General features: G+C 43.8%; 1 protein-coding gene across 2 annotated transcripts in view; it reads left to right on the forward strand.

The window, feature by feature from the left end:
• Nucleotides 1-4,203: 4,203 nt before the first annotated feature.
• The window catches only part of MORC3 (MORC family CW-type zinc finger 3), a 35,640-nt gene continuing 20,161 nt past the window's right edge, over nucleotides 4,204-19,682 (forward strand). For both annotated transcript variants that reach the window (XM_033146996.1, XM_033146997.1), the window contains exons 1-3: nucleotides 4,204-4,307; nucleotides 16,474-16,546; nucleotides 18,920-19,052. In XM_033146996.1, coding sequence (XP_033002887.1) covers nucleotides 4,266-4,307; nucleotides 16,474-16,546; nucleotides 18,920-19,052 — 248 coding nt within the window. In that variant the 5' untranslated portion in view covers nucleotides 4,204-4,265. The remainder of the gene's footprint in view (nucleotides 4,308-16,473; nucleotides 16,547-18,919; nucleotides 19,053-19,682) is intronic.

The following is a 19,682-nucleotide window of genomic DNA, read 5'->3' on the forward strand; positions in this document are numbered from 1 at the left end:
AAAATTTACAGCTTGCAATGTATTGAGAGAATATTATGAAAATGATATATACGGTAGATGGTATTTGACACCAGTGAAGTTAGCTAAGATATATCATGGTACAAGTAATATGTGTTGGAAATGCAAAAATCTGGAAGGTACCATTTATCATATGTGGTGGACATGTTCAAAGGTCAAGGCCTTCTGGGAGAAGATTTATAATGAACTTAAAAAAGTAATGAAAATTACTTTTAGTAAGAAACCAGAGGCCTTCCTTTTGAGCATGACCAATCATGAGATACCCAGGCAAGATAGAGTGTTTTTTATGTATGCCACAACAGCTGCCAGAATTTTACTTGCAAGATACTGGAAAGGTGAAGAGCTCCCGACAGTAGAAGAATGGCAGATGAAGTTAATGGATTTTATGGAACTCGCTGAGCTGGCCGTGAGACTCCGAGACCAGAGGGAGAAGGTGCAAGACGATTGGAAGAAATTTAAGGACTATCTAAAAAATCGTGAAAAGTTAGATATCTGAAGCAGAATCAGTGTATATAAGTGGCTTTAGCTAGATGATGATAGGCAAAATAGTACACTAGAAGTAATACAAAATCGAAAATTCTTTCTAGTAGCACCTCAGAGACCAACTGAGTTTGTTCCTGGTATGAGCTTTCGTGTGCATGCACACTTCTTCAGATACACTAGAAGTAATGTTTATGAATGGTTTTTAAATGATTAAAGTTATGTCTTTTTTATGTAGTGAGATATATATAAGTCAGTATTTTAAAATTTTATTAAGAATAGTGGTGAATGATAAGAAAATAGTTACAAAGTTACTAAAGTATAATAGTATTGAACGCAGCAGAGAGAATGGGGGAAGTCCCCAAATAAGATTTGAAATTAGAATTAAACAATTATTATTTAGTGTTCCAGTGTTTGTGTGTAGGTACGTATAAGTTTTCTTTTACGGTATATTTTTTGTTGTTGTTCTTGTTTTTTTAATGTGCTTGTTATGTTTTTTAAATTGTATTTGTGTGATGTATTGTGTATTTGTTGTTTAAAGTGAAAATTAATAAAATCTTATTTAAAAAAAAAAAGTCATTCAGTCATGTCCGACTCAGACTCTTCGTGACCCCATGGACCACAGCACACCAGGCACGCCTATCTTTCACTGCCTCCCACAGTTTGGCCAAACTCATGTTAGTAGCTTCGAGGACATTGTCCAACCATCTCATCCTCTGTCGTCCCCTTCTCCTTGTGCCCTCAATCTTTCCCAGCATCACGGTCTTTTCCAGGAAGTCTTCTCTTCTCATGATGTGGCCAAAGTATTAGAGACTCAGCTTCAGGATCTGTCCTTCCAATGAGCATTCAGGGTTGATTTCCTTCAGAATGGATAGGTTTGATCTTCTTGCAGTCCATGGGACTATCAAGAGTCTCCTCCAGCACCATAATTCAAAAGCATCAATTCTTCGCCGATCAGCCTTCTTTATGGTCCAGCTCTCACTTCCTTACATCACTACAGTGGTACCTCTAGATGCAAACGGGATCCGTTCCAGAGCCCCGTTCGCATCCTGAGCAGCCCGCAACCCACAGTGCTGCTCCTGCGCATGCACGGGTCACGATTAGGCACATCTGTGCATGTGCGTGACATCATTTGACACGTCTGCACATGCGCGACCCGCCAAACCCAGAAGTAACCCATTCCGTTACTTCCGGGTTTGGCGCGTTCATAACCCGTACCGTTCGCAACCCACAGCGAACGCAACACGAGGTATGACTATACTGGGAAAACCATAGCTTTAAGTATACAGACCTTTGTTGGCAAGGTGATGTCTCTGCTTTTTAAGATGCTGTCTAGGTTTGTCATTGCTTTTCTCCCAAGAAGCAGGTGTCTTTTAATTTCGTGACTGCTGTCACCATCTGCAGTGATCATGGATCCCAAGAAAGTAAAATCTGTCACTGCTTCCATTTCTTCCCCTTCTATTTGCCAGGAGGTGATGGGGCCAGTGGCCATGATCTTAGTTTTTTTGATGTTGAGCTATCAGCAACTCTTGAAGCTTATGTAGATAGTGTTTATGCTTGTCTTGTGCCGTGAGACAAGAAATACCATACTTTATACTGTGAACTGAACTGCGTGGTCAGTGAATTTTCTTAACTGGAAACTAGATGACCCTTGAGGTCCCTTCCAACTTTATGATTCTAACAGAGGTGGATTTAGGGCAGTTCAAGCAGTGCAGTCACACCAATCATGCAGCCAAGGAGGGTGCCTTTTCAAAGCCCGGTAAGTGCTTGTCCAGCTTCAGGAAGGGGGTTCTGACAGTGTCCTAGATTCCTCCTAGGAACATACCCCAAAGCTGAACTTACCCTGCTACAGCCTTGCACCTCCTTTCCAAAGCACAACATAAACAGGCACCTTAAGGGCTGGAGGGAGGGCATCAAATGGCTTCACATAGGGTGGCATATTACCAAGGTCTGCCCCTGCTGGGAACTCTGGGAAATGGCTTCACATAGGGTGGCATATTACCAAGGTCTGCCCCTGCTGGGAACTCTGGGAAAGACTGACTACTGGGGTAGAATCTTGGTAGTCAAAATGAACATCCTCCCTAAAATGATTTTTTTATTCCAAACGATTCCAATCCTGGAGATTTCCAGACCTTAACTTAAGACTCCAGAGAAATAGCTGAGGGGGGGGGGGCATACAATACTATTTCTTGAACCTCAGGCTAACAAATTTCACTGAGAACTGGTAAACAAGCAGTGGAAACGATTCAGTACCAAGGCTTTACCTGAGATAATGGTGATGGAAGATGGTCAACTTCACAGTGGTTTCGTTCTGCTAAAGCAGAGTTCATACTGGTACTGATAAAAAAAAAAATCTGCAGGAACACCCAGCAAATGCTTACACATTAGTGAAAGCAGGCAGAAGATTGTGACAAAGGCTTAATCCAATATTTTATTTTTCAGGTGGTATCCCTATTTTTATCCTGCTTCCCTGTGAGATGGCTGCCTGCAGTGAGGCACCAAGGTACCAGAGGGTAGGTAGAAAGAGCCACAGAACCCCATTTTAGATGCAGCTTCACTCTGATTCCATTTCAGAAGATGCAGTTTTGCTCACTCTAGCTAAAGCTTAACACTGCAGCTTTTTTAGACATATCAGCAGTTTCAGCAGTTCAGCAGTTCAGCAGAATGTCAGTAAACGGCCGACCACAGACTTCCTCTTTTCCACACTATGTCTGGTTTCAGGGGAAAGAGCTAACCACAACTCACCCTGTGACCGAGCCATTTCCTGTGAACATCAGCAGAAGCCAAAATAAGGTCCCAGGTGCAGTTGGGGGTCAACGGCTAGGCATTTAGGCACTGAAATAATAGCATATAGCACCTCCTGGCGGCTAAAGCAGCTTGAAACAGACAAAGGCAGCCGGACAAAGGAAATGTTCTGATTTGCTAACGCAGTATTATAATATTAGTTCTGATAGGCCAGGAGGAGGGATTTAGGAGGAGCTTTACTATGTCATAGAGAGTACTTAAGCTTGCCCCACAGGAGGTGGGGTGTGCATTTTGCCTTTTGCTTACTGAATGCACCTTATTGCAATAAAGAAACTTTGCTTTTGGAAACTTTGCTGCCTGAATCTTTCTTCTGGTCTTATTGGGTCAAGGCATACAGGCGTAACAGCAGGACACCTCAGTCGGTAGAGCATGAGACAATTTGTTGTTGACAAAGGACAGCTGGACATATAAAAGGCCCCATTACCTTCAGTAGCTTAGGGCCTCATCAAACCGAAATCCGGCCCTGCCTAGTTTGCGTACATCGATCGCTTCGAGGGCTCTTTCTTGAAGCTTGTAAATCTCTCTAAATAAATACGGAAGGCGACACTTTCTATTTAGCCTCCCACCCTTATCTTGAATCTCTCTTTTACACAGGCTACGTTCCAGAGAAGTAGCCCACCCTGACCGCTATGAAAAACGGTCGCTGCATCATTGCCTTCAACTTGAACTCCCCGCTCTCTGCACCTGCGTACACACGTGCAGAGGAGGGAAGCCGAAGAAGTAAACAGTGGAACCGAAAGGCCGTGCAAGCGGCAGCCGTCCCTCCGTGACGTTTCATCGTCGGCTGAAATAAATAAACACAGCGCCAGCCGCAGAAGGAAAGCGAAGGGAAAACACGATTCATTTATTTATTTTCCAGCTCCGCCCAGTCTCCTCCCCGGAAGTAACTTGCTCTGAAGAAGAGGGGCCTGGGAAAAAGGAAGCTTCTGTGCAGCTGCGGCTTTTGTACTGGAGGAGCTAAGATGGCGTCGGCGCAAAAGGAGAGCGGGATTCCTCTGAGTGCGGTGAGAGCGGGCGGAGGAGCGGGGAGGAAGAGGCGGTTTTTTCCCCGCAGGGTGCTGTGGCAGGTTGCGTTTATGTGGCTTGCGAGGCAGAGGCGAGATTTGGGGCGTCGTCCCGTAGGCGCCTTACCCGCGACGGGTGTAGATGTTCGAGTTCTTGCCTTTCGCGCTGTCGGGGCGCCCGGTTACAAATCCTCTCTGGGAAGTGAAATGTGCGGTTTTTCTGAGCTGCGGGATCCCCCCCCCCCCCCCCGGGTTTCTGTTCCGTTTTCTCTCTCAGCAGCGCAGAGCTGAAGGGCTCCGAGGCTTCTCTTTAGGGAAACCCCTTTCTGCCTTCCAAGTTGCCTCTTGAGAATTGTTCCAAAAAGAGAGAGGCAGCCGCTGGTGGGCTGTCCCATCATTGCGGGAGAGGCAAATTCTCTTTCCTGTGCATCTCCCTAAAGGCGGAGGAGTTTGGTTCTCTTATCTAGATTTGGCGATCTTTTTGCAAAGCTGCAGGCTCCAGACACCTCTGAAACCTCGCCACGCGCGTTGTAAACATTGCCTGCTCCTTTTGTGCCTTCGGGGTGGGGAGCGGGGTTCTGCGTGAAAAGGGGGGCGCACACAATACGGTGGTCGTGTGAGTTTGAAAGAAGGAAGCGCGGGAGGGGTGAAACTGACCTGATTTGTAGCTTTCGCTTTTCAGCAACCCGAGGGGAGGAGTCAGCAGAGGCAGGGTTTGAGTAGTGTTGCTTTTGCCTGACAAATGGCAATAATGTATGCTCTGGCCATAGCTGTCAACCTTTCCCCTTTTTTGCAGGAAATTCCCTTATTATAGCATTGGGAAACAGCAGGGAGGGTTGACAGCTATGGCTCTGGCTGTGGTGAAGATATGCATCTTTCTTTCCTTTTTTCAAATTACAGTATTTATTAATTTTCCAGATTATTACAAACCAAACGTAATTGAATACAATCCTGTTCCAAACATATGATCATCATTTCCTCACACAGCAGCATCATTTCTTATTTAAAGTCCAGTTGACATCCTTCACTTGCTATTAAACCATTCTTCCAGTTGACCACTTTTTCACCTTACAAACAGCACCTCCATTACATCTTAAATAATAATAATTATTATTATATAACATCCCATCAAATGTCAAAGAAATAAACAACTATATGACATTTAGAAGACATCTGAAGGCAGCCCTGTTTAGGGAAGTTTTCAATGACTGATGTTTTAATGTATTTTTAATCCTCTGTTGGAAGCCGCCCAGAGTGGCTGGGGAAAGATACCCAGCCAGATGAGTGGGGTAGAAATAATAAAATATTATTTATTATTATTACATTTATTATTTACTAGCTGGCCTGGCCACATGTTGCGGTGGCCTTTTTTGTGAAATGGAAAAGGAAGATCTCTCTCTATATATAAATGTAAACTGTCCATGCCCACAGCTTCTCCTGTTGAATTTCCGCTTGCCTCTCCGTATTTCCCCCGTTTCTGACTGCCTCCACATAGCTTCTCCCGTTGAATTTCCGCCTGCCTCCTCTCTGTCTTTCCCTCCGTTTCTTCCTGCTACCTTCCCCCCCCCCCTGCACTTTCCCTGGTCACTCCGAAACTGTTGCTTACTGCTGTATAATTGCAAATGGAGGTCGCGTTCTGGAAAGCGGCTGTCAATTGCTGTGGCCTGGGAAGACGCGCACGCACGCACGCACGCAGACGGCTTCTTCGGGGGTTGGTGGCCTCCATTTTTGCCGCGCGTTACCATAGCAACCTGGCCTCGCAACACCGCCTGGCTTCAAAGCCTGGCTTCTCTCCTGTCTCTTGAGGTTTGGTCGTGTAGTAGCAGCTCTATCACCCCACCCCACCCCACCCCGCCTCTCTGCGAACAGCTGCCTGCTTGTTATGCGTTGTTTGGCCCCTTGAGGCGGCGGCTGAAAGTTAGGCCGCAAATGGCGGACAGCCGTTTGAGGTGGCGGCTATAAGTTGTCGCCTCGGGAGTTGGGTGGCACCTTTCTATTGGTGCCAGTGTGGTGTAGTGGTTAAGAGCGGTAGACTCATAATCTGGGGAACCAGGTTCGTGTCTCCGCTCCTCCACATGCTGTTATATCGTTCCGGGAACCTTAGTTCTTAAAATAAATGCCAAACACTGGATTCAGGAGAAATCAAGAGTAAGCGTTTTTATTGCTGAACAATAGGGTCCAGTCCAAAAGACTGGACATCAATCACAGGTATCCAAAGGTTTTTATAGATCCTTCAAACGTTACATATTCATGCCTTGCATTAAGCATCAAGCCAATGAGTGTATGACAGCAACCCAGAAATCCAACCCTCTTGTCCCCAGAAGACTCTCTGAACTTCACCCTAGTTAGCTGAGACGAGATTCACTTTTGCTTTCTTGTAACAACCTTCTGCCCCTGTGAACTCTCCTTTCGTTGGGTCATTCTTTCAGCTTGGTAAGCATATAGATCTCATTATGTCATTTGGTAAAACTCTATATATGTATCTCAGACACCCAGAACATTCTGCAGACATCCTGTTTCCTCCAACATCCTGACTCACTTGGGGACATAGGACCCATGACATAATTTATCTCTTCTGCGGTCAATCTGCCTAGCTAGATATTTCTGCTTGGCTCAGCGGTAACCCACAAACTCTTTGTAAGAAGCATTCCTTACGAGGCACAGTCTTAATCCATAAATGTTACTCAAATATATTGCAAGCATTGATCAGATATAAGCATACAGAATAAAGCAAAGGTGAGATTATATATCTATTCCAGGTTACAACAATGCAGCTGCTGGGTGACCTTGGGTTAGTCACACTTCTCTGAAGTCTCTCAGCCCCACTCACCTCACAGAGTGTTTGTTGTGGGGGAGGAAGGGAAAGGAGAATGTTAGCCGCTTTGAGACTCCTTCGGGTAGTGATAAAGCGGGGTATCAAATCCATACTCTTCTTCTTCTTGCTGGTTGTGGTGTCAGTGCTGTTGCTGGTGACATCTAATAGGCGCACCAATTTTTTTGCGTTTATCCTTTATTTTAGGTATGACAGGTGTGGTTTTTTTGAAATTTAATTTTGCCAGATTACTCCCTGATGGTCATGGAACATTGCTTCCTAATTTGATGCTGTTTGGTCCAGCGGTTACGGAGCAAGGTGGTGACCGCCGCGCACGCAATGGGAACATTTATATATATATAGATACCCCACCCATCTGGCTGGGTTACCCCAGCCACTCTGGGCAGCTCCCAACAGAACATTAAAAACACAATAAAAGATCAAACATTAAAAACTTCCCTAAACGGGGCTGCTTTCAGATGTCTTCTAAAAGTCAGATAGTTATTTCCTTATAAATAAATACAGTGGTACCTCGGTTGTCCAAACCAAAGTAAAACTATGTAAGTGGTACAAAAGCTATGGCCACACTGTTTCTGTCTGCAAGGGACCATAACTAGTATATCAGCTTCAACTGGTGAAATACACTGTGTGCCATAGACACCATGTGATTTTTTTCTCTCAGTTGTAGGATTTTTTTGTGAGACAGTTTAAAACATGCCCTCAGCACCTTTCAGCAGGGATCTACTACCCTGTTTGTTTCTGGAGCTACCTTCCAACTACCAGGCAATGATCTAAGAAAGTTAAAACCACAGGTAAATTTTTATTAAGCTACAGCTATACACACGAAAATATGGCAACAGCTAGAAAGATAATGGCTCTTATGCATAATGATTTCTTAGTTTGCCAGAATGGGTGGTTTTCAGCTTTACAGGACCCTCTGCAACAGCAGCAGAGGTGCAGCAGCTGGGACTGCAGAGTAGGAAAACTTTTGCCATTTCTCCCTGCTTTCCATTTGCTGCTTGTCTCCTTGCAAGAGATAAGTTGCCATATCCCTGGAAAATGCACCTGGCCTTGAGTCGAGGCATCTGAGTGGGGGGGGGGGGAGATAAAATTCCTGGGTTGGCATGGCTGACTTATGGGCTAGGGTGAAGGGTGAGAGTGTTTGTTTCATTTTTATCTGCGGATGAGTGGGTGGGAATATTGCATTTGCTGTAGCAGCCAGGAGTGACTTACGTCTACTATGTGCTTAGTCAAGCACCTGAAATGGGCTCAGAACAGGTCAGGGGAACCCCCAGAGCAGCACACAGGTAGATTGTTCTGTCTGGCAAGCTAAAATGCTTGTACTGACAGAACAATCTCCTTAAAGCTACAATGAATTTCTCCCAGAGTGATTTGGGGAGATAACAGCTGGTTATAGATGCAAGCTTATTGTTCAAATAGGAAAGGAGCATAGCAAAGACTGCTTGAAGCTCACTCAGTCTTTGATACAATATAACCTACAGTGGTGCCCCGCTAGACGAAAATAATTCGTTCTACGAGTGTCTTCGTAGAGCGAATTTTTCGTCTAGCAAAGCGGCAATGCAGCGCGGAGGTTTTCGTGCCCCCCCCAAAAAAATTCCCTCTTGCGAGGCAGCCCCATTGACTTTTTCGTCTTGCGGGGCAGCCTTCCGCTAGCGAATGCTGTTCGTCTAGCGAGGCATTCGTCTAGCGAGGCATTCGTCTAGCGGGGCACCACTGTACCTGCTGCTATACTGTAAAGCCCAACCTGCCTGCAGGGCATTGATTTCCTATCAGATTAAGCCTGAGGAGCAACTCTAATATCCTTTCGCTTCTTTTGTTTCCGGCTTAAATAACCAGTCCAAAGAGAGTGGCAAGAATGCTTTTATTGTGTTTGCACTGTGATGATGCAGGTGGAAGACAGGTGCATGGAGCTACAGCTGAGGAGGACAAACAGTTCCACCCCTAAGTAATATTATGCCCTTTCCAGAATATTGCTTTTGATGGGGAATACATAGAATGTCTCATAAGAGATGTATTGTTTTAGTAAATATTTGGTCTTGGATTTTCTTTCACAATCCTTGGTGGATTACTTTCAACTGAAGTTAATAAGAACATATGCTGCAGCTTCCATGTTTGCACTCTGGAGTCATTCATGCGGAGGTTGTGGACTCCTAGTCAGCAACTAATATTCCCAGAAAACCACTTAGAGAGGAGAATGAGGGATGGGGAGCCATCCTATCAAAATCCTGCTCTCTAAAACTTATTGTCAGCAAGCTATATTGTCCCAGATGTTGCACTCTTAGCCTTCATGACATTTAGCTGGACATTGAGAGGCAGGCACAAAGGCCAGGCAGACAGAAACCTTTGGGGGCTCCAGTTGCAACTAGACATTTTGTTTTGGCAACTGTAACCTTGGTTTTAGGAGCCATTTGGTTCCTAGCTTATATATCAGAGTTTCTAACACTGGTGTTTCTCCCAAGGGGCATCCTACGATGACAAATGAGATTGTTTTGCAAAAGTTTATGTCCTTAAATGCCCTGGAGACCTAGGGGAAAAGTCAATATATTTCACATCTGGCAACCAGTTCTTTGACTTGAATACTGATGCCACTTCCCCTTGATTCTCAGTTGCTGCTGCTGCTGCTGCTTCTTTGGCGATCACTAGCCGAGTAAGATTGTATTCCATAAACACAGTTTCTACTAGAAATTCACTGCTGTGCTCCTTCCTGCAGTAGGCAAGGTAGGAAAGAAATCAAAGGCTGGCTTCACATTGTAAGACCATTCTGGGCTCTTGAGTGCAGGAACATGAACACAAAGAGGCAAAACACCACGCAGGATACAACAGGTTTATTTTGGGTTGCATATGCAAAGCAAAAGGTACAGGGCAATAATTCGCCAAACTGCACACCTAGAAACTGGCGTGCACTTCTTTTATACATGACTATAGGAATTCGAAACTTAGCTCAGTGTTCACGTGTTTTCTGGGAATTCAACCTTCCCCCAGAGCCCACCTTCTCGTCGATCACATAAGAATGTAAAGGAGGTGTTCCTGGCAAACCTCCCAGAAATTGGCAACATAGAACCCTGGCTTGTGAGCACACAGATCCGCTATTGTCTATTCAAGGTTCAGTCTATTTATAACTACACCTGTGCTTGCCAATCAGCAAGAAAGCATAGGTAAAGGTAAAGGGACCCCTGACCATCAGGTCCAGTCATGTCCGACTCTGGGGTTGCGGCGCTCATCTCGCTCTATAGGCCAAGGTGTTTGTCCGCAGACAGCTTCCGAGTCATGTGGCCAGCATGACAAAGCCGCTTCTGGCGAACCAGAGCAGCGCACGGAAACGCTGTTTACCTTCCCGCTGGAGCGGTCCCTATTTATCTACTTGCACTTTGATGTGCTTTCGAACTGCTAGGTGGGCAGGAGCTGGGACCGAGCAACGGGAGCTCACCCCGTGGCAGGGATTCGAACCGCCGACCTTCTGATCAGCAAGCCCTAGACTCTGTGGTTTAACCCACAGCGCCACCTGGGTCCAGTTAATTAGTAAGAAACTTATTGCATTAGGTAGAGAATACAGAGGCATAAATCAATAATAGCAATAATAGCAAAGGGACATAAAATATCCTAACAAACTTGATGCTTACAATATGATTACTTAATATAAGGCTAACTTATGAAGCTTAATATATTGAGAGATACATTCCAGCTCCAAGGACCTCTCCTCCCTCTTGTCTTACAGGCAGGGTATTCAGACTATTTTAAGACTTCTTTGTCTAGCCCCAGACAGTGCGCATCGGTCTTATCTTCAACCTTGAGGGAGGCACTGGGCAGACTGCCTGGTGAGAGGCCCCTGTTTTCTGCTCATGTCAATTCAAAACTTTTTCTTTACAGAGGCTTATAGAAGCAATACACAAATATATATGAGTATAGGCTAAAGAATATATTTAAACAGGCTAAAGAAAAGCATTAAAAGGCATTTCACAACAGAGAATTGTTCCCCTTCAACATTACATGTGAACCAAGCAAACCATGTGAGGAAGGTACATTTTGGAGAAGAAAGGAAAATGTTCTCTTTGTCCCACCTTCTCTACAAAAAAGGTTGTGGGGACCCACTTGTGCATTTAGAAACCATTCACCAGTGGAAGGGCTGAAAGGTTCTGTTGAGGTGGTGGGGAAATTCACTTCATAGAAAAATGAACAACCTGCAAGTGGTGATGTTGGCAGTTCAGGTAATTGCAATACAACTCAAGCTATGGTCTCTTATGAGGAAAGTGATTTGTTTTGTTTTTTTAAGAATTTATTGGATTTTAATAATATAACAAACACAAAATACAACAAAACACTACAAAAACCACAAAAAAGACAAAAATACAAATACAAAAATACAAAAAACCTAAAAATCTTAACAAACACTTATTTAACTATCCTTATTACTAACATTATTGGGGGACCTCCTCACATTCTCTCTTTCTGCGTTCATTGCAAATCCTCTTTAGTAATTTCATAACTGTATAATCATCATTCTCATCTAATCTTAATCCTTACAAAAATAAAATACTAATATCTAATTCTTATCTCCTATTTTAACTAACTAATTTCATAACTGTAACCTTATATGTCCTCTGATTTCATTCTCAAATATCAATCTTTTCACGTTGTTTCAAATAGTCTTTAAATTTCTTCCAATCCTCCTGCACCGCTTCTTCCCTCTGGTCTCGGAGTTTCCCGGTCAGTTCCGCGAGTTCCATATATTCAATCATCTTCATCTGCCAATCTTCCACTGTTGGTAATTCTTCAGTTTTCCAGTTTTTAGCTAATAGAATCCTAGCAGCTGTTGTGGCATATATAAAAAATGTTCTATCCTTGTTGGGAATTTCATAGTTGGTCATGCCCAGCAGAAAGACCTCTGGTTTCTTACTAAATGTGTTTTTCAACACCTTTTAAAGTTCATTATATATCTTCTCCCAGAAGTCCTTTACCTTTGGGCACGTCCACCACATATGAAAGAAGGTACCTTCCACTTGTTTACATTTCCAACATTTATTACTTAAACCATGGTACATTTTAGCTAACTTAACTGGGGTTAGATACCACCTGTAAATCATTTTCATGATATTTTCCCTTAACATATTACATGCAGTGAACTTAGTACCTTCCCTCCACAATTTCTCCCAATCTTCCAACATTATATTATGTCCAACATCTTTTGCCCAATCAATCATTACCGATTTAACCACAGGAAGAAATCAATACAATTCCATCCAAAGGAGGTTTTCAAAGTCTAAAAAAACCAGAGCAATACTTAAAAGCAAGTCCTTCGCGGCTTCAGTTCCACTGTATTACTTTGATCCTGCCGCTGTCAGAGAGAGAGACGGACTTCCTCTTTGATCTCTCTCCGTTAGCCAAATCTTTTACAACTTTAAAGTCAAATTAAGCTCCAGTACTTACGGAGTCCTTTCTTTCAAGGAAAGTGATTTGGAGGGGATGCCAGATCAGGCAGAGGAAATAAGAAACACGTCTCTTCTCCCCCAGTGAATCAAAATGATAAAAGACTGGGAGAATCTAAGGGGGAGGGAAAGGAACCACAAGGAAGGAAGATTGGATGAATATCAATTTGGCAATAATTTTGGACTGTGACTTGGCTGAGATTGCTGAAACTCTTTAAAAGAACTTTATAAGAGCTTTTATATAGAAATATCTGTTTGGATTACCGTATATACGTGAGTATAAACCGACGCAAATATAAACCGAGGCACCTAATTTGACCACAAAAAACTGGGAAAACTTATTGACTTAAGCATAAGCCGAGGTTGGGAAATGCAGCAGCTACTGGTAAATTTCAAAAATAAAAATAAATACCAATAAAAGGCTTGGAAAGAAAGGGTCTCTTACAGGGAGGGCTCAAGGGGCAAGGGGGCATATTGTGGGTACATTTCAGGGGGCAAGGGGAATATTTTGGGAAGGTTTCGGGGGGAGGGGCAGATTCTAGGATGGATTAAGGGGGGAAGGGGGCAGATTCTGGGAAGGTTTCAGGGGTGGGTGGTGCATATTTAGGGAGGGCATCAGGGACAAGGGGCATATTCTGGGAAAGTTTCAGGGTGGGCAGTTTCTATGGCGGACTGAGCTGGGATGGGATGGGGGCAAAAGCAACAGGCTCTCTGGGTCTGAGCCGGCTCGCGCGCCTGCTTGATGCTCCTCCTGCTCCCGCTGCCACCGTCGCTACCTCTGTTCCCCTTCGGGGAGAAGGGACGGGAGGAGGACGAGGAGGAGGCGATCCTCACACAGAGCAATGCCTGCTCTGTGCAAGGCATCGGGGAGGAAAAAGCACCGAGGAGCATTTTCTTGCCGCTTTTCCCTCCCCGATGCCTTGCACAGGACAGGCACAGGACGAGGGATCAGAGAGTCTCAGCGCAGCAGTTCTCTGATCCCCCGGTGCTGTGCCTGCTCTGCGCAAGGCATGGGGAGAGAAAAGCGGCCAGGAGCACTTTCTCGCCGTTTTTCCCTCCCCGATGCCTTGCACAGAGCAGGCACAGGGTGGGGGATCAGAGAGCAGGCACAGATGGGGATCGGCAGGCCAGGGGAGACAAGCAGCAAGAAAGGATCCCTATCTTGCCGCTTGTCCCTCTGCAGCCACCCGCCTCACCTGAGTATAAGCCGAGGGCGGCTTTTTCAGCCCAAAAAATGGGCTGAAAAAGTCGGCTTATACTCAACGTATATATGGTACTAGACGGACATTAGAAAAGTTATATTGGCTGTCTGAGTGACTAAGAATTTAAAGCTGGACTTGGGAAGGAAATTTGGGAAAAGTTACATTCTGCAGAGGGGGGGAAACTGATTTAGAGTGCACGTGTTAAACACTTTGAACAGGGGTTGGCAAGGTTTATCTTGCCTGGGCCTGATTGGTCCCGCGGAGATCCCTTCGTGGGCTGGATCATGAGCGCGCGCACCCACAGTTTTCAGCGTCTGCGCATATGCGATTTTCTGCGCGTCCACAGACATAGTTTTCCGCTCCGCGGAAGCAAGTCCCCGTGCCATGCTGCGCCGATTTAGTTCAGGGGCAGCTCGTGGGCAGGACAAACGACCTTAGGTTGCTGACCCCTGATATTGAATAATTGTTGTTACAGATAATTGTCAGGTAGGGAGTTAGGAAAAAATAACAAAAAGAATAGAAAAATAACTCCTATGTTATTTTTTTCTTTTTATGTAATTGTGTTTTGTAAGGATCATGAGCATTCTATTTTATATTTTCTTTCTCTTTCTTCTTTTTTGATACTGCTTTTCATTATATTTTTATAAACGTTTTTGGATTTTAGTGCTCAATTTGTTAAAGAATCATCAGAATTATTATTATTATTTAAAGAGAAACCAATCCCCAGCTGAGCCCCATGGTGTAGAAAGTTTTTGGACCAGTAACTCAATATACCTCTGAGTCAATGAGGCATTGCACCTTTCTGTGGAGGAAGAGGTGACCAAAATGTAGCTTTCTTATTTTCAGCATAAGTCATATATCTAGATGTAGCTTGGCATTTCTGGTTGTATAAGTTTGTATCTTTCCCAATGTATAATTCTTACTGTGAACTCTTTTGTGCTGCCCAAAAGGGGTCTCTCACAGCAAAATCTAAATGCAGCTCAATAAGAGGCCTCTGGCATTCCAAGGATGTTTTTCCTTTCCCCCTTCCCTTGAAGACTCAAATAGTGATTCTCTCTCAGTGCCTTGCCCTGCTAAGCACTTCAGATACACAGGAAGGCCCCAAGTTATCAGAAGCAGGAAAGAAGCCTGCCAGGAAGACAGACGACCCTGAGAGCATGGCAGAGCACCTTATTTCATGTCGATACATTACACAGCTAAATGCACAGGCAAAACACAGGAATTAGAGGGGCCCTCTCAAGGATTCCCAAACATGGTACAGTGGTGCCCTGCTAGACGAAAATAATTTGTCCTGCGAAAATTTTCGTCTAGCGGGTTTTTCGTCTAGCGAAGCGGCAATGACAGCCATGCTTTCGCTAAACGAAAAACAAAAAAGACGAAAAATTTTCGTCTTGCGAGGCAGCCCCATAGACTTTTTCGTCTAGCGGGGCAGCCTTCCGCTAGACGAATGCCTTCGTCTAGCGAGGCATTTGTCTAGCGGGGTGTGAGGGATCCTATTCCCTCCCCTTTCTATACTTCCCCAACAGAGACACTCCCTATCTTTCACTGTCCACTAGGATGAATCCTTCAGTGGTTATATGGGAGTTGTCTCGGGGGTACCTCAGTGCTTCACGTTCAAAACAACTCTTGCCACCTTTGGGATCTCCCGCCCTGGGTTCCCAAACAACTGCAGCTTGCCTTCACTTTAGGCAACTGCGTGGCACCTTTGGCTTCCCTGCCCAGTCCTCTGTGTGTTAGGGAATTAAGCCACCCGTCCCCTTTTCCTCAGGAAACCTCTAGTGCTTTTCCCCTCAGCCACACCTCTTGAGGCACTGACGCACTGCCACAGTCAGCGAACGTTTAAACACTTTTTAACTTTATTAAGGTAACGTGAAAACATGGATGTCTTGAGTTGTTACTGGTACAAATCTTCTTATATAATTCAGCTCAGTTATAATCTTTCCTGCATCCCGTTAGCAATGGTAATGACCTTTCCTCCCATTCCCCAAAGCCTAACCTCGCAGTTTTTTTCTCTAAACCTCCACACCCAACTGCCAAACCCCCAACTGCCTTTCCAGGTTGTTCCCCCTCCTTTTAGAATGCCCAGTAGCTCCGCCTCCCAGGGAACACCTACCTAACATGGGAGTGATATGTTAACCCATGATGAACCAGGCCTTATTCCGCCACACGGGGCACCACTGTACCAGGGTCGAGCTAGCTTCCCTTGTCAACATGTATAGACAACGTGTGTATGATGAGCTGCAGACCAAGGTCCCCCTATATTCCTGTATAAGATAACCCTTGACCCTTCTTGCATGCACCCACTTTCAGGGTAGATTCCTGGGGTGGGGAAATGAGCTGAAGACCTCTATAAGAACTGTTTGAAAACGGACTAGCTTTGTACTTGCTTGTGCCTTGAACACAGCATGTGCCTTCTGCATGCAGAATAAACCTCCCTCTGAAGCCAGAAGCCTCGGTGTCTGTTTGACTGCTTCCATTTTTCTCGCCGGGTGCAACCTGAGGAACCCCGTTGGGGAAAATAAGGCTCCATCTGCATACCATGTTTTCTTTCGTTCTTACAGTGCTTTTTATGAATTTTGCAGGTGTATATTTGTGATGGTTTATCTAAAGTAAAACTTCATAACTGCTTTGTGTTGCAACAGTGCATCTATATGTACCTAGAATTTTAATTGTTTTGATTTTAACGTGTACACTTTCTGTTGTTTCAGCTATGTCCAAAATTTTTGCACACAAACTCGACCAGTCACACCTGGCCTTTCAGTGCTGCAGCTGAACTTATAGGTATGTGAACGTTGTATTTTTGCAGGCTAAGCCCACACTTGTTTGATGTATTATACGGGAACAGTTTTTTCTAGCGGGTTGTTAGATCTTTAACAAACTAAAGCTGCAATCCATTACCACTTACCTGGGAGCAAACTCCATAAAACTTCTGAGTAGATTGTGCTATAAGACCCTAATGTGTAATTTTTTAAAAAAATAATCTTGCGGCTTCATCTCTCTAAATAAACACCCCTGCCATGTAATAAAGTTTGCTTGAGGCTGTTGAACTAGAAATGTTACCTCCTGAATCAATCATACTTTGTATTCCCCTCCCACCCTGTTTCTTCTCTATCACAGCCAAAGCCTCCCAAATCATTTCACACAGGTATCATATTTATCTGTCAAAGGCTCCCAGATCATTTCACATGGGTTACCATTTTTATTTTGAACCACTCTTACTTTCCCATGTATTTTCTGCAAACCTCGTCCCTCTACCTGCCTTAGTGGTTCGTGCATTCGCCTCTTTTAATTGGCTCACAGCTTCTGAGATTGGATTGGTATTTTTCCAAATTTTAGCAGCTGCCTTTTTAACACCTTCCTTTAAACTTTTAAAATCTAAGAGCAAAATGTACAAAACATACTTTATTTATATTATCTTGCATTGCGGCTTGGCTGGTTTGTTTTAACATTGAGATTTTTACTTCTGCCATTTTTGATTTAAACTGAGGGGGTCAATTCTCCTCGTTTCTTGACTTCCCCTGTAGAGTTTAATTTCAAAACATAAGGTCCTTTCCAACCACACAAACTTTGTCAGGGACCTCCTCCAAACTCAGAGAAAGCCAGTCTTCCAGCCTGTTCCCCCCCTCCCACATTGCTCACAGTTATAAATTTTAACAATTATATATTCAAATATTAACATCCATTAACATCAGAATAATATTTTGTTTAATGTCCAATATAATGAGTCTTTGTTGTACCTTCTATTTTAAATATAATTGAGTCCAATATTGGCAAGAAAGAAAAAACCCTCTACTTTTGGTCTTGATTTTTAACCAGCTAGTGCCTTTTAATAAGTAATACGTACATAGTCGTAATTCCATTAAATTGAACAGTCAAATGAATCCTAAAGCTCCGTCCCAAAAATGAAATGGTTTCCAAAGAGTCAATCTATTCTTTTTCCCCCAGAGATTTTTTTAAAGTATTCTTCCATTAGATATTATTGTAGTCCTCAGGTTTATCCTCCATTTTAAGTCAAGTTCGGTCTCGCCGTATGTTAAGTTCAAGTTCAAATAGAGTTCAGGTCAAGTTGATTATTTTAGAAAATCTTGAAATTGGCATAGCACAAGCTGAGTGTAGTCTTTTATCAAAGAGATAGACAACTACCAGACATTTAGAGGACATCTGAAGGCAGCCCTGTTTAGGGAAGCTTTTAATGTGTGGTATTTTAATGTATTTGATTTTTGTTGGAAGCCGCCCAGAGTGGCTGGGGAAATCAAAAATAAATATTATTATTATTATTATTATTATTATTATCATCATCATCCTCATTATCATCATCATAATCTATGCTCTGGTAACCTCAAGGTTAGATTACTGCAATGCATTATACATAGGCCTGCCTCTGACGATGGTTCGGAAACTTCAGCTACTGCAGAATTCAGTGGCCAGGTTGCTTACTGGGACAAGACGGTTTGAGCATATTACACTGATCCTGGTTTGACTTACCAGCTACCAGTTAGTTTCTGGGCCCAATTCAAAGTGCTGGTTTTGACTTATAAAGCATTAAACAGCTCAGGACCGCAATACCTCAAGGTCCGCCTCTTTCCATATGAACTTACCCAGACCCCGAGATCATCTTCTGAGGCCCTTCTGCATGTGCCTCCCCCTTGAGAGGTCCGGAGGGTGGCAACACGAGAATGGGCCTTCTCTGCAGTGTCTCCCCGTCTGTGGAATGCTCTCCCCAGGGAAGTTCGCCTGGCGCCTTCATTATAAACCTTTAGGCGCCAGGCAGAAACGTTTCTTTTTAACCAGGCCTTTGGTTGATTTGATTGACATCCTATGCCCTTTAAAAATGTGGGGGGGGGTTGCCGGGGGGGTTAGTGGGTTGTTGTTTTTATTTTGTGTATTTTGTGGTTTTATATTTTGATTTTATTCTGTGAACCGCCCTGAGACCTTGTGAGTATAGGGTGGTATATAAATTCAATAAATAATAATAAGAAAGAAAGAAAGGATATTATTCTACCTGTGGACTTCCCCTTAGACATTTGGTTGACCACTGTGAGAAATGAGGTGCTGGACTAGATAAGACCTCTGGTCTGATCCAGCAGGGTGGTTCTGTTTCGATTATTGAAGATTACTCTTGTTCTTAATTTTTGCACCACTCTTTATTTTCAGATAATGCTTACGATCCTGATGTGAATGCAAAACAGATGTGGATTGACAAAACTGTTATAAATGAGAACACATGTTTAACATTCATGGACAATGGAAATGGTATGAATGCAGACAAGTTGCATAAGATGTTGAGGTGGGTAAAGTTTTAGTGGTGTGTGTAGTCTCTGGCTTTTGATTGCATGCTCGGAAAAGTATAATGTAAGAAAGTTGGATTTTTAGGACACCAAATTTATTGTTGTGGAGAAATATTAACTGTTTAGACAACATAAATGATTCACAATTATGTGATTATGTTCCCATGAAAAACTAATACCGGCACTTCTGCATGGTCTAAAGTGTATTTTACATTAAGGCAGGTGCAAATGCATTGGCCTTGATCCAGGGTGCTATTTGTGTAAGTAGAAATGCCATGTATATGTGCTGCTGACTACAGTGGTACCCCGGGTTACATACTTAATCCATTCGGGGTTACAGTACATAACCCGAAAAGGACGTAACCCAAACAATTTTTTTCTAAAAAACAGCGAAAAATGCTCTGCGTATGCGCAAATCGCGCGCGCATTGGGTTGCGCTTCCGGGTTAGCGGAGTTCGTAACCCGAAAAGTATGCAACCCGGAGCGTACGTAACCCGAGGTGTGACTGTATCTCTATTGGTTTCATTTCCTCAGTCTGCTGGAGCTGTAACTCAGCAAGGGTTTGAGACCCATTGGCTACCCTCACCTGGCTTAACTGGCCAGCCAAAGCTGTTACCTGGGTGTGGTCG

The sequence above is a fragment of the Lacerta agilis genome, chromosome 4 (genome assembly GCF_009819535.1).
Source record: "Lacerta agilis isolate rLacAgi1 chromosome 4, rLacAgi1.pri, whole genome shotgun sequence".
Taxonomy (NCBI): domain Eukaryota; kingdom Metazoa; phylum Chordata; class Lepidosauria; order Squamata; family Lacertidae; genus Lacerta; species Lacerta agilis.